The sequence below is a fragment of the Toxorhynchites rutilus genome, chromosome 1 (genome assembly GCF_029784135.1).
Source record: "Toxorhynchites rutilus septentrionalis strain SRP chromosome 1, ASM2978413v1, whole genome shotgun sequence".
In the NCBI taxonomy this organism is placed as follows: Eukaryota; Metazoa; Arthropoda; class Insecta; order Diptera; family Culicidae; genus Toxorhynchites; species Toxorhynchites rutilus.
This window is the reverse complement of record NC_073744.1, coordinates 62,589,352-62,605,165: the sequence shown is the minus strand read 5'-3', so window position 1 is coordinate 62,605,165 and position 15,814 is coordinate 62,589,352. Positions and strand designations below refer to the sequence as shown.

Sequence of the window (15,814 nt, the reverse complement as noted above, 5' to 3'; positions counted from 1 at the left end):
AGGGCTAACTCATTGGCAAAGGTAGGTGCAATTGAAGGCGATATTTATCAGCGTGAAATCGCTTTCAATGAATTTTATTCTTTAGTCCGTAAAAATACCATCGCTAACTGGCAACGTAAGTGGAACGAAGATGAATTGGGTCGGTGGCTTCACTCGATTATCCCTGAGGTTAGCCTCAAACCATGGTTCAAAAGTCTGGACTTGAGTCGGGACTTTATTCGCACCTTCTCTCGACTCATGTCCAATCACTGTTCGTTAGACGCGCTACTCGTCCGTTTTAATCTTGCCGATGGCAATATCTGTGCTTGTGGCCAAGGTTACCACGACATCGAACACGTTGTTTGGTCGTGCGAGGAGTATCTTGTTGCCAGATCGAATTTAGAAAACTCTCTTCGGGCTAGAGGAAGGCAGTGAGTGCGTGCGAATGTGAGTGTGAACATTCTCAACATATCCTTATATTCCATCCTTTTCCTGAAAAAAAATGTCACCCTTCTAAACTCGAGCAAACCGCGAATAATCGGCTCTCTATTTCATTAACATTAGAATTAATAAAAAATGTTTATATATACTTGTAACTATACAGATAGGAGTTTGGCTCCTTTAAACTTATGTAACTGAGCCTGTAAAAATAAACGATTTAATAAAAAAAAAGGTTACACATGCTATGAAGTAAAATGTACAAATCTTTAGTAGGGATGTATATTGCATAAGACATCCGTTTTACAAAGTTTTGGTAATATGTACAAAAAATGCGTACATTTTACCAATGTTTCAACTACTAAAGATTTGGTAGCTGCATTTACTAATGTTTTCCTCCAGTGTACACATCCAAGAGAAATTAAATTTTCTTCACAAGACCAATGAACCTTGTAATTCGCTCGACACGTCTCTTCCTTGCTCTTGACGGAAAAAGATGAGAGACTTAAGGCTGATTTAGACGATGCCAGTCAGCGTTCTAGTTGAAGTATCCAGTGAACAGAGAACAGACACTCTGTTCAAGTTATTTGTACCAGTATCGAACAAGTAATTGGCCTCTAACTGGAACAGAGTGTCTGTTCTCTATTCACTGGATACTTCAACTAGAGCGCTGACTGGCATCGTCTAAATCAGCCTTTAAACATACCAATGTCATTTCCGATGTGTAGTGTTTGGGTCTATGTCGATTTTGGTAGACTTAACCAGAGGGACGAGTCCAACGAGACGAACGAATGAGAGTTAAATGGGAGCGATGGCAAAAAAATACATTCATTACGATTTGTTCGCTCGTTGGATTCACATGCAGGCTAAAAAGGGTCCTTTTCAGGATCACAAAATTATCTTCAATCTAAAGAGTTTATTGTTTTGTTATCACTCGATATCCTCATCTTGTTCGGCTAAACCTTCTTGTTTAGAGATTTGTTGCCACTCGCCACAGCTTTCACAGATGGAAAATTTCTTCCCATCCAGCTTTGTCACATGTTGTACAGTAAATTACATTCAATGCGACGTGCCGAAGCGCCACTCAGTATCGCATTGGAGGCGATTTTAACCTGTAATTGAACATTTGCGATGACAGTGGTACAGTGTCGACTTTCAATGTGGGGTCATAATTTGGATCTCTATGTTTACAAAAATTTCCAACTAAATAAGTCGCATTACATGTCCGTCCAATTAGCTTAATGTCGAACTAATTGTAAATTACTGTACTTTCAATCTAGAAACAATTTAAGAATTGGTGAAAATTGAATAATCAGGAAAGTCCCCAACTATCAATAAGCTCAGAACAACTGCCAAATTCACATACTCATCAGATCCTGGCAAAAAAATTATGAAAAAATCAATTTGTGTTTTATTATTATATTGGATATTGTTTTAGAAAGCATTGAACTGTATTTCCTAAACTCTTTTTTGGAAGGTTTAATGGCCCTGAAAAGCGCCTTGTTTTATGGAATGGTTCCAATTTAGAAAACTTAGTACTCGTGGTATTGAAGAAAACCATTTCGAACGCCCTCGATGCCGCCTTGTTCTGGATTTGCCACCAAAGCAGTTTGTATAAAGAACAAACTTTTTTCTTCTGCTACCTGATGCCGTTTTGCGATTGCGTTTGCCATTCGCCACTCGCTGCAACTGCCTGTTGTCTTGATGTCCACCGAACCGAATGTGTTCTGTTCCGAATGCGGGTTTTCTTATCGTCGCGAGCAGCTTTGCCAGCTAACTCGATCACTTCGGCGGCCGAAACTATATAACGCCGGCTAGGTGGACTGGTGCACTGGTACTAACGCGCTCGGCCTAGCTACCCTTGCGGGGAACTCCAGATCAACACGGTTCGAGCGGGATTTTGCCTTTCCCTTCACTTTTCCTCCTTTACCATGTCCAGACATGGCTGCTTGGGTTGGTTTGTTGATGTGTTGTGATGCGAACCGATGTGGTGTACGGTTTGAATGAGAATGATCGTTACGGCAGCGGAGCGGGGATTTTTAAGCTGACTGGCTGGCTCGAGAGTTACGCATGTGTGAGACTGCGACCAATGTTTCGTTCATTTTTTTCTCTTTCCTTTCCAATCGTGCTATTTCGCTGCTGCTCTGGTTGCCCGGTTTGGTCGGTACGATTTGAGGAGCACAAAATGGACCAATCAAAAATGGGCACATAGTGCATTTTGACAATGCTTGATATTTCACAATTATTCAATTATTTATCTCAAGAAAAATGAAATGTTATTCGTTATGATAGATGCGTAGATATATTTCCTATCAATTGATGCAAAAACCTTTGCGATCTATTGAGAAATACTCGAGTTATAAGCGTTCCAAATCTTGCATTTTTTCCTACTTGTTCAGTGCCTAGATTTCCATTTCACCCCCTATATCTTCCGGTTAGATGTAGTCCTACGTCAAAAAAAAAAAAACCAAATGCCTCACCGATCGTTTACGTTTTGCGTTAGATCGCCAATTGCCATCTATCTATTGTCACCACAGCGAGGATCGTGTATGTGTTCACGTGCTGTGATTAGCATCGTCACGGCGGGATCAAATTACTAATCAATTTGTCTGCACCCTATCAATAATACACGTTTGGTTGGATTATAGTTGTCTTTTCTTGATTCAACATCTATTGAACCGCACGAGTTAGCATTAATTACTCCTCCAAACGCCGTTTGAAAACGAGAATCTCAACAAACTGCTCTGTCGAGATAAAGATCGCATCAGCTGCACCATCAACTATCTCCTCCAGATAACAAGTGGTTAAGTTGATTGTTACTGCTTCAATCAATCAGCGGGGTGCCAGTGAAACAACAATTCCATATCACAAGCTGTTTCCAGGTACAGATCCCACGGCGGCTCGTGTTCTGCTCTGACTGTTCCGTGTGATGAATATGCATGGAAATGGTTTGGATTAGGTGTCGATGTTTAATATTTATGAGGGCAATCCTATTACGGCATTCAACATTCAGCTTAAAGTCCGGAAATAACAACGGGTGTGCTTGTGAAGTCAATTACAGTTCGAAATGAAAACTCTCGTTTTAGTGAAACATTGTTTACATCATCCTTAAGCACCATGAGGATTTTTCCGTTGTTCGGTTCATAAGAGGGACTCAACAACAAAAGCTGTAGTGCCAAATATTCTGTCACCACGATCGGTAAGCAATCACCAACGTATCGATTGCTAACTGCACCAATCAGTATAACAAATCGGCCGCCGTTTGTGATACCTCACCGCAAAACGAATCTATTTCGCCATGTCAACGACGCGTTCCTGTTTGCGAATGCGCTTACCGCACCTGACCGCCGCACGCCCACCAATCGGAACCGGCTTAGCGACGGCTCGTTGTTTATACCCACCGCCCAAGCCCAAGCGCCAGTTGATAAGACAGGTTTCTGCTGCAACTAGCGAAACGTGCCGGCTAGACACGCTGTCCCAATAAGCCGCAAGCAACACGCCGCCAACAAATACCTGTGTGAACGCGGAAAACGCAAGCCGGCAAGTGACTCATTGGGTGAATAGTCTGCGCCGCTACTTGAGCGGAGGTCCCATGCTGTGTTACTTGCGTGCGGTGGGGTGAGATACTAGTCTCGTTGGATGCCGTCAGATGGTGCGCGATTTTTGATTCCTTAGCGAGGAGAAGAACCGGTATGAACGATTGATTGATCGAAATGATTAATCGATTTTTCACTCGCTTCGTTGAGTGCTTGTGATTTGTTCCATGTACCGTTTTGTCTCAAATTTCGAACACTTAAGCTTTGTTGGCCATTACCACTCCTATACTCACGCGAAGAATCGTAACTCGTGTACTCACAGACTGTGCGCGTCTGTGTAATATTGCTATTGTGTATTTTTAGGCGTTATTGGTATTTATTCAAAGAAAAAAATATAATTGAATGAAAAAGCTCCCGAAAATATTTTTTCTTTAACTTCATTCAGTTGTAATAGTCATTTGATTCAGCCACCTCATTCATTCTCGATCTGTCAGGCCTATGCGCGAGTATAGGAAGATTAAACAGTGTCTCATTACTCAAAACGGTACTGTTTCGCGAAATTAATTTGATTTTTGAATACAATAGATCCCTCTATTCACTTGACTACAATATAATTGATTTACAAACACGAACACACGAACATAAAAAACTAAAAATATGATCAATTACATTTGTCTCAAATTCCGAACACCAATTTTGTCACTGATTCAAATTCCGAACAGCAAAAATGCAAATGATATGTTCCTCGTATCTTTGGAACTTGAGGTCCGCAAAAGAGGCTATCCACCAGGGATGTCAATTTGTTTATCTCGGCTTTGAAGTTTTGGTTGTAACTCAAATCATATACATTAAACTTATGATTGGAACAATATGTTACCGGAAAACCTTCGATTTATGAAGTGATCTTTTAAAATATCAAGGTTGATCTATTTTTAGTGTATGCCCAAAATAATAAAAATATTCTTTCAACCGTAGCCGATAAATGATGCAGAGATAGAAAATTTGGAATAACAGAGCGCAGTAGTGGAAACGCCAAATGTCCATCAAGATGACAAACTGATAATAATTTTCCCCAAAAACGCGGACCATCACCAACTTCCATGTCTTTCGAAAGCTCAACACAGCGAAGTCCTCGGAACTCATCATCAAGCCGCTGCATGTCGGTGACCGTGACTGCATGATGTTTTTGAAGTGTCTAATCAGGGAATACATCGATCAATGAGTTTTATTTCTTACTTTCACTGGATCAATTATTGCCATTTTGATCAATATTTCGTCATTCAGGTTAATACGTTTTTTACTTGACCCGCAACAGATATGTAAAAACTCATTATGTTCGCGACCGACATCGGATTCTCCGTCCTTTCCGAAAATACAATTACATACAGCATCGAGATGGAAAATGAAAATTGGGAAGATTTTTTAAATCTGTGACGTCACAGATTTTGTTTATGTATGTTACTTTTCTTATAATAGTCCACTACATAGGAAAAGTGTTGTAATTAAAAGTAAAAATAAGCAAATGAAATCAACGAACTACATTTTTTTCCTAAATCAATGCTAGCGTTCAAAATCATAAGGGCCCGACATTTTAACAGAAACTGAAATTTCAGTACTTTTTTTTTATCCAAAATATATATTTTTATTAGGGCTCATATGGCGTCAACCTGACGGGGCCGGGAGTTCAATATTTCGACAATGTTTGCCTTATAACTATGTTAGTAATATGTAACCGATTACTCGCGGTTGGCTCGAGATTAGTATTACAAGTGTTTTCGTAATTGTGATGTTGCTGTCTCCAATGCTCTGTACCTGTGCCCGACACGGGATACTTCCTATTGGGATGCAGCTGACCATTAATCAGCAACGCCCCCTAGTCTGTACCCCATATCTAGCGTGGTGCGTCTTCTCGACTCGAGGAATCCAGGATAGAATGGTCACTAGCCGGCGCAAACATCAGCTCGTGTAGAGTTGTCATGAGCGGTACAACCTTTGGCTCTTGTTGAATGATCAGTGGACTGCACAACCTTTGGCCCGTGTATCTGTAAAGAGTGTGTGTATGTATTGCCGCGACTAAGTAAAAGTTTATAGATCGGATAGGAGGGATATGAAACAGGGACACAACGAAGGAAACATCATTAAACGTTGACATCGGCGTTTCTGAGGAACAGGTATAGATGAAGCAGAAGATCAGGATCACGGCTACCTAAGATATCAGTACTTTTGAAGTGTTCTAAACTTAATTTCAATTCAATTTTACTTCTCGTTACGTCGACCAAAAACGTAAACGAACAAAGCCAGAGTCACGCAATCTTTTGTTCCTTTGACGGATAAACATTTGACAGTGCATGGGAGAAAAGGTTGCAAGTTTTTTTCATGTAAAATGAACTTGAAAAATAAATTTAATTGACTCCGTATGACTTAGATTGAGACGAAACGTTTTCCGCTTGCGTCTTAGTTTTAGACGACTGAAGTTTTCAGCACCCTAATTGTAAAAAAAGTAATTACATTTGCTGATAAAAGTCAAACTTCCATGAAGTTGCTCTAGAATCCAAACATAGCAGACATTAATAGTTTTCGGATATCAAAGTAAAAATTAAACATTTTAGTTCGTGATATGTTTTTTTTGCGAAGTACGAAAAATATGATTTGGAAATCTGTAATTAGTTTCTGTATATCCTCTTTCAACGTTATTCGTTGATACATTCAATTTTGTACCATTTGAGTGACTGACTGGTATGCCTGGTATGTGAACTTCATATCTTCCTGGCTACTAACACAATCAAAGTTCAACACAACCAAAACCCGTGAATCTTCCCAACCTCTATTCTTCATCTCGCAGCAGCATATCCTGACGTACAAAATAACAGAAACTGATCCTTTCCAATATCATCATTCCATATCCATCCGTAGTAAGACTAACATCGCCAATAAATCCAGTTGTGTTTTTTAGAAATATTTCAAGTGATTGTTTCTTATTCTCCATACAAGTTTATTCCTGAGCTATCATCGAGGCCTCCTTCATCCGAAGGATTCCGCGAAACGTCCCGCATTTGGCAAAAGAAACGAAAATGTCCCGCGATATCAATATATTTCAATATTACAATTTGATCATGTTGATTTTATTAAATGGATGAACCACAAAAAAAAACTTTTATTTGACAGATTGTTCAAAAGATCTTCCAATGCATCCAAAGATTAATACGTTGAGCTGGTTTCATCGCATCGACAGTGGACTTTTTGATTAGAGAGTATCTAATGGAAACGACAGCAACAAAATTAGAAAATGTTTTTTTATAAAAGTCTCCTATTGATCCGCAGGAACCAACGTGAGTCAGACGAAAAGTTCATCTTTGGTCCCCTAGCTCGGTCAGGGCTTAACGTGTTAAATAAGTCGGAATAATTAGTGTACACGGGACAGGAAGAGATAAGGTTGTTTGATGAGGTATCGTAAATGAAACGCTTGGCGGCCTTACGGAAGTTGGCCGGAGCCTCAGCTATGACCGATGAGAAGATGTATGTCAGCGTGTTCTTTTACCTTTTCGTGGCTTTGGTGGTCAGCTGTCTCTCCATTTTGGCCATTCGCCCAAAAGTTTTCTATCGGTCGCAGCTGGGGGATGTTGGGAAGGTTGGCGGTTTATCTCCAGCCGATCCATCCTCCAGTGATCTTTTGGAATAGTGGGCTGATCCCAGGTTCGACCACATCATCTTCGCAACTTCCGGCAAGCATTTCGTACTGCATATCTCCTAGTTTACCATATGACTCGAAAGAAGAGCGGCTTGGACATTCGCTTCTCGTTTGTGAGAGAATGACCGTCTTGGAGAACTTGATGTGGGTGATATATTCGTCGCCATCACTTATCTGGGGAACGTAAAGTATCCGGTCCCTTGCATTCGTTGAATTCTAGCATCAAGTACGTTTTGTCTTTCATTATTAGTACGAAAAGAAGTTTTTCATCGGTACCTCAAGCTACTTCTTCTGGATGATTGCCTGCTGCTCAGATACGGTCGGTCTCGTCTGACGCTTCCGCATATAAAAATGTCCATTTTGGCCAGATTCTCCTTCATCATTTGACCGGTTGCTTCAATCTCCCGGCTTAAGGAGCGGCAGAGAGAGGATATTGTAAATACCTGGTGGACACAAAGAGCCTCAGAATGTCCAACTTCTTCGCTGTGTGGTGGGACTGAGAGTATGAAAAACTCATCAAGTGCCTTGACAGTGCTGCTGCTGTGAATCAACGGCATTGAGCCATTAGGCTTAAAAAACCTAACATTTAAGGAAAATTTGTTCCATTAAATTATCTTTTGTAGATTTTTTCATCGCCATCCGAAATTACTTCTTTTTTTAAATGTATAGTGTTAACGTACTAAAATCGATGAAAAATGGATTGGAATTTTCGAGCATTCCATTCGATAATTGGATGAAAATTGTAGAATTTGAATCGTGCTTACCAGACCTAAATGCTCTGACCGAGTGAGAGATTTTCAGGTGTAAACAAAATCTAAACCACCGAAAAATCACAACTGAGTGATTACAGGTCAGGGTTAATTGCTAGGACACATGTTTAGAGTTTCACGAATAAATGAGATTCTCTGAACTATGGTTTATGTTCACATAACGTATATACATAACGTTTTGTTTTTTGTGTCCCGCGTTAGACCTCTGACCATCTGGTCACTTTACCTTAACCTAAACTTATAATTTTACTGTACAACGAACAGATTCCGGACAATTTCGTGCTCGGAATAGGAGCATCTCTCTCCGAATTTCTGGATGTATTTCTGAAGGTTCTCATCTAGGGTAACCAGGCTGGCTCTTTCGTGAACCTCCCATGTTCTCGTCCAGGGGGGCAAGTTCAAAATGATCTTCAGACATTTATTTTGAATACGTTGGGGTTTGAGTCTGAATCGCAGGAATCGCATATTCAATTGCAGGATACATGATTTGTTTATAGATAGCCATCTGATTCTCCAGTCAAAGTTAGAATTTCTGCCAATCAAAGTGTACGAAGACCGGAGCAGATTATTACATTTTGTGGCGATTTTCTCAACGTGTGACCTGAAAATCAGATGATTGTCTAGAGTGAGTCCTAAGTAGACCACTTCCTTGGACCATTCGATAAGAGAGTCACCGATCCGAATTCTGACATTATTGGTCCGAGCAAGTCTAGGAGATCTCGAATGCGGAAATAAAATAGCCGAAGCCGCATTGATAATAATTTTCCAACTGCTATAATACTCTGTTAGAGTATCCAGGCCACCCTGCAGTTTGCCTGTAAGAGCACCGAAGACGCGACCCCTAAACAAGATCGCAATGTCATCGGCAAATTGGGACAATATACCATCAACTCAAAGTTAACTTCTTTTCAGTCTTCGTTCAATATTCCTATGCAACTACACAAGATCTATGCGAATAGAATCGAATTTTTTCGCAAGTGTATTTTTTCAAAGAATTTTCATTAGCTTCAATTTGATATGTCGATTATCTGTATATTTTCTTTTTCTATTATACATTCTATTATATATTTTTATTAATAATGATCATTCTGAAGAGCAACGCTTCACTGTTAAAACCGTTCAACGGAAACGATTTCAATCCACATATGACAACACATAAAAACCGAGTTCAATTCACACTCCCGACATTTGAAATGGAAGTAAAATGACGAACCAGCCAAAAGGTCACTATAATACAGAAAGAAAGAACGCATAAAAACTAATCATTTGTGCGTGCGATGCAACAACACAAAATCGCTCACTAGCAGACCGCATGAAACCAGCGCTCTATTATTTCATCGAGTTCCACCATGGATTTGAACGGATGAACAATATTTCGCCATGATTACATTCAAAACATGACACGATATTAAGTCTCAAAAGTGATATTGACCGCTCGCTTGCAGTACAAAGACTGGTTAATAGAAGCTGCAAATACTGCTTTTACCGTCTAAGCAAGTTTCCATCTGGTGGAGTTTAAATTTAAATAATTGTAATATTATACTATTCATCATTATAATACAGCTATTCCATGCCAAACCGATATAGTGGTTCTCGGATTTTAGTTAAATTTGGTATTTTTTTCCACTTTTTCCCAATTCAGAACTTTTGAACCACTGAGCCGATTTAGATCGACACATCAAATTGAAACTAAGAGCTAGTCTTTTGTTTTCAAGACATTAGATTAGATTTCAGAGATGCTATTTTTTTCCGTTTTTAAAATAAGATTTATCAACCAGCCTACGGCCGAAAGTTTCTCGAATAAGGGCAATGAATTCTATAAGACATTCCACAAACTTTTGTGCATATTTTTGTACTCCTCCCCTATTCATATCGTAGTTTAAAAAACTAACTGGATTACTAACGTAGACGGTGCCGCCTCGTTTCATCCCTTTTACTTTAACTGTAGTGTCCGATGTATCCTAGCTATTCAGAATCGTGACTATCCTCTTATGTTTCCACGCTAATAATCTTTTGTTTATATTGAGCACCGTTATCCATTATTCATCGAAGCACCGTATTAACTCGTAAACAGGTTCACCAGACATTGAGATTCGTTAATAAAAAGTCTAAATCGACATATAGTTGAATAAAATATAAGATTAGTATGATTCCTTGCTGTGGTTGCTGAGAGCAGACAAGCGAACATAAAGAGTTAAATATTAAATCAATGTATTCATTTAAGTTTGGAATTTTCAGCGCATATCAATCTTCTGCGGATAATCGAAACTAATTGTATGGAACAACCTCTATTTCAGCCCCTTCTCTACCTAGCCACGTTTAATTTTGTTCAAATAATCATATTTATGAAGTATATTAACAAATTATTCAAAATTTCTGATAAAAAAAAATAAAAAACCAAAATACTCCAGATAATCGAGTCGAAAACATGAAATCATAAAGCTACTTCATTTTTAATGAATAGTTCTGGTTATGGTTATGGTAGTCATCGGGAGTAGTAGCTTTTTCGGTGAAATAATGTTCGTTTGCAGACTATATTCCACGTCACACACACTGACACTGTGAGCCGTGATAATATAACTTTGGTCCCGCTGAAATAAAGAAGCAGAAACTTCGTCGAACGGTCGCCAACCTTCCAATTGATACTCCGGAAAGATCGTGTAAACCTAGATACCGTTCTGAATCATATTTCGGACGCTTAAGACATATGATGCAGAAAACAGATCTAAACTTTTTGCACAGGCATTATTTGGTTGATATTTTTAACAAATTAGTTCAATATGCTTTTAAGCTTTCTACTTTTGTACCTATTTGATTGATGATATTAACAAATCATCGAATAAAACACTTTTCAAATGAAGCGAATAAAAATCAAACTTCGGACACTAAATCAAATTTCGGACAGATTGAATTCAAATTTCGGACACTTTATTTTGTAAGTTTTTGAACGAAAATTACATTACACTTGATTATATTTTATAGTCAACTGCGAAACACTTACCAAGCAATCACAGTAAACTGTTAACGATGATGACAACTGATGAAACACGGGAGAATTTTAAATATTAATGAACGGGTAAATTCTACGTGCTCACGCTGAGCAAACGTCAAACACAAACGATAACGAGTAGTGTTGTACGATTTCGGCCGATTATGTTATAATTCAAATGTAGTTCTCATATGAAATGATAGTGAAACCAAGGGATTACTCTAACGAAGCTATTGTGATATGAAATTGATAGTTATATTAGGCTGTCAAAAAAGTCCTGCGGTATTTCCGCGGGGTGTCGTTGTAAGCGTGTAGTTCTAGTTGTATTCATTGTATCGAGTCATACTATAACTTGTTGGAAAGGTATTTTTACGCGCTATAATATAGTCCTTGACAGTGTTTTGTTTGGTTAAGTCGTTCGTGAGTTATAGTGTCGCAAATATGGAGCAAAATAAAGAGAAAATCCGACATATTTTACAGTACTACTATGACAAAGGGAAAAATGCATCTCAAGCTGCCAATAAAATTTGTGCAGTTTATGGACCCGATACAGTTTCCATTTCCACCGCACAACGATGGTTTCAATGTTTTCGTTCTGGTGTAGAGGTCGTCGAAGATGCGGAAGGCCTGTCGTCGAAAATTGCGATAAAATCGCTGAATTAGCCGAGAAAGACCGGCATAGTAACAGCCGTAGCATCGGCCAAGAGCTGGGGATAAGTCATCAAACCGTTATTAACCATTTGAAGAAGCTTGGATTCACAAAGAAGCTCGATGTATGGGTGCCACACACGTTGACGCAAAAAAAACATCTTTGACCGTATCGACGCATGTGAATCGCTGCTGAATCGCAACAAAATCGACCCGTTTCTGAAGCGGATGGTGATTGGCGATGAAAAGTGGGTCACTTACGACAACGTGAAGCGCAAACGGTCGTGGTCGAAGCCCGCTGAAGCGGCTCAGACGGTGGCGAAGCCCTCATTAACGGCCAGGAAGGTTCTGCTGTGTGTTTGGTGGGATTGTCAAGGAATAAACTATTATGAGCTGCTTCCCTATGGCCAAACGCTCAATTCGGACCTGTACTGCCAACAACTGGACCGCTTGAAGGTAACACTCATGAAGAAGTGGCCATCTTTGATAAACAGAGGCCGCATTGTCTTCCATCAGGATAACGCCAGGCCACACACTTCTTTGGTGACGCGCCAGAAGCTCCGGGAGCTCGAATGGGAGGTTCTTTTGCATCCGCCGTATAGTTCGGACCTTGCACCAAGTGACTACCACCTGTTTTTGTCCATGGCGAACGAGCTAGGTAGTCAGAAGTTAGCCACAAAAGAGGCCTGTGAAAATTGGCTATCCGAGTTTTTTGCCAATAAGGAAGCGAGCTTCTATAACAGGGGTATTATGAAGTTGGCATCTCGTTGGGAACAAGTCATCGAACAAAACGGCGCATATTTGACTTAAAACAGATGATTGTAACTAATTTTATGAACAAATGAAAATTAAAAAAAAATACCGCAGGACTTTTTTGACAGCCTAATATCATCAGTGCATTAAACATTTCAAGATATTAGAGCAAAGTGTCTGAAATATGATTCAGAACGGTATTGCGAGACATGTCGCATCAATGATCCTCTTTTGACACCGATGTAATTATGTAATTTTTCTTCCTTACTTCCAGATGTCGCGCAGCTTCACCGAGCTCTTGTGGGACTACGCAGTGTTCGCGGTATTCATAGTGTTCTCCACGGTGGTGCCGCTATGGGGTCGCTTCTTCGGCAGGAAGGAGAAAACCAAGGCCGACTACGTATTCGGCCTGGGGACCATCTCGATGGGTGCCATGATGCTGTCGATTGCCCGCGGAACGCTCGGGGTACGCTCGTTTCTGGGCTATCCGAGTGAGTTGTTCTATCGGGGGGCTGCCATGTGGGAGACCCTGTACGGGATGGTTACGGCCTATCCGATCGTGTGCTTCGTGTTCATTCCAGTGTACTTCAACCTGGGGGTGACTTCGGTTTATCAGTACTTGGATTTGAGGTGGATTCATTGATAGTTTCTTCGACGATTCAGGAATTGTATGTGTCGTTCTTTTATTTCAACAGATTCAACAGCCGTTTGGTACGTTGTCTGGCGTCCGGTACGTATGTGGTACGTTCACTGCTGAATCTGGGCGTAACTGTGTACACCCCGACTGTAGCCTTGAATACGGTTATCGGAATGCCGTACTGGGCATCACTGCTTGGAATCACAGCTATCAGTATTGTATTCAATCTGTTGGGGGGATTGAAAGCGGCGATCACAGCCGACGTTATCCAGGGTGTAACGATGATAATGATTTCGATCGGAATAATAATCCAATCTATGGTCAACGCAGGTGGATTCTCTAAGATCTTCACAATACCGGCTGAGCATGGTGAGTTGTTTCTTTCAGTGTTTCTTTTGTATTCTTAATCCTATGGTTCAAATATAGGTCGTTTGAATTTCTTCAACTTCACTGGGGACTTCACGATTCGAGTGGATACAACTTCGGCCTGGCTTGGGCAGCTGTTCATGTCCATGAGTATTTTTGGCTGCCAGCAGAACTTCGTACAGCGTTATCTGAGCATGGGCTCGTTCAGAGAGGTTCGTCGCACGCTGATGAGCAACATTCCCGTAGTGATTACTTTGTTCTCGCTGGCTTGGATTGTGGGCATGGGAGTGTTTTCAGTGTATGCCGACTGCGATCCGATGGCTTCTGGTTACACGACCAAGATGGATGAGATTCTGCCATTTTTTGTGGAGGACAAATTTTCCTATATGCCTGGCATTTTGGGACTTTTCGTGGCGTCACTCTTCAACGGCGCGCTCAGTTTGAATGTATCGAATTTGAACTCGCTTGCCACCGTCACTTGGGAGGATTTTCTATCGCATAGGTACAAGGGAATCAGCGACAAGCAGCAGTTGAACATTATAAAATTCATTGGATCGGTGTACGGAGTGGTGGTAATGGGCGTTGGATTCGCCGTGGGATTGTTGTCGGGTGTAATTGAGAGCAGTATGTTGATGACTTCGGCGACATCTGGGCCACTGCTTGGCGTGTTCCTTCTGGCGATGCTGGTTCCAGTGGCCAATTGGAAGGGCGCCTCCTGTGGAATGATTATTTCACATATCATCACTCTCTGGATCACTTTTGGCGGACTAACAGTCGACAAAGAGACCGTCACTCTGCCTACGTCAATCGAGGTATGATCTAAAAGTTATTATTCGGAGAGTTCGTGTTCTAATTATGGATTCTATTTCATTTCAGGGTTGTACTAATGAGACATTTTCTTCTGGCTTTGTGAAGCCATCCAAATCCTGGCTACTGTCCAATACCCCTTTGGAAATTGAATCCGATTTCTCATATCTGGATACGGGCCGCGAACTAGCGTCTTCCAGTTCATCCCAATTCCTGACAAGCATCTACTCGGTGTCCTATATGTACTATAGTTTAATTGGAACGTTCCTCACGGTTATCATCGGCACTGTGGTCAGCTATCTAACCAGCTCCCGGGACGATGCCTACGACCACAAACTGCTTCATCCTTTCGTCTACCGACTGAGTCATCTGTTGCCTGGCAGAAGTCGTCGCTATGTTGACAATCCAGACATTCGGCCGAGAGCTCGGTCTGGAGCCAAGGCACCGTCATCCGACAAGCTGGAGTATGATAATCCTGTTTTCGAGGCCAGTCGGGAATCGGTGACAAGCACAAAGAAATCACCCCTCGATCCGGGAGTATTTATCGTTAATATGGTCGACGGGCAGAAAAGCAACGGAGTCACGATCACACCCAGCGAAACGTATCGAAAGCTGAGCGAAGAATTGCGCGAAATCCGGACGTGAAGTTAGTTCAAAAGTATTACTTTTGTAATTTTTTTCTTCTCTGTTTTTAAACCCGCTGAAAATTATTTAATTTGCTTAAGCTGACGCTGTAAAACATAAAAGACTGTGATAAGACGTAAGCAAGTTAAAGTAAAAACCAATATTGATAGGAACTGTGCGCGATGAAAATTAGCTACAGTCAGGGTAGTTTAAACTAGGTAATTGTCATGCAGTGTGAGTTCCAGGATGACTGTTCTTGCGTTCGAATCTCGCTGCAGGAAGAACGTGGTTCGTTGATGTATACAATGGTATTTTACTATTAATGTATTGTAAAATAAAATATGTTTATTCCGAGAATTTTCCGAAATGGTGTTTGAATTACAGTCCTTTTTTGCGCGAAGATGTTGCCGAATATTTACTTTTTTGGTATCTTAGGCTTCCCACTCCACTAATCATTACACCCAGACTTGTTTTTATCTCTGTCATACGATGATGACAGCGCACTGGAAAGCATCCTGTAGAGCACAATTTTATTCTACTTCTCATATCAATTTCGGTATGTGTGTAACATTAAAAAAT

At 40.6% G+C, this 15,814-nt stretch overlaps 1 protein-coding gene across 3 annotated transcripts in view; it reads left to right on the top strand.

Annotated features, from left to right (window-relative positions):
* The window catches only part of LOC129762011 (sodium-coupled monocarboxylate transporter 1), a 79,565-nt gene extending 63,973 nt beyond the window's left edge, over window positions 1-15,592 (top strand). For all 3 annotated transcript variants that reach the window (XM_055759948.1, XM_055759949.1, XM_055759947.1), the window contains exons 2-5: window positions 13,076-13,431; window positions 13,497-13,807; window positions 13,865-14,616; window positions 14,681-15,592. In XM_055759948.1, coding sequence (XP_055615923.1) covers window positions 13,076-13,431; window positions 13,497-13,807; window positions 13,865-14,616; window positions 14,681-15,256 — 1,995 coding nt within the window. In that variant the 3' untranslated portion in view covers window positions 15,257-15,592. The remainder of the gene's footprint in view (window positions 1-13,075; window positions 13,432-13,496; window positions 13,808-13,864; window positions 14,617-14,680) is intronic.
* Window positions 15,593-15,814: the final 222 nt, after the last annotated feature.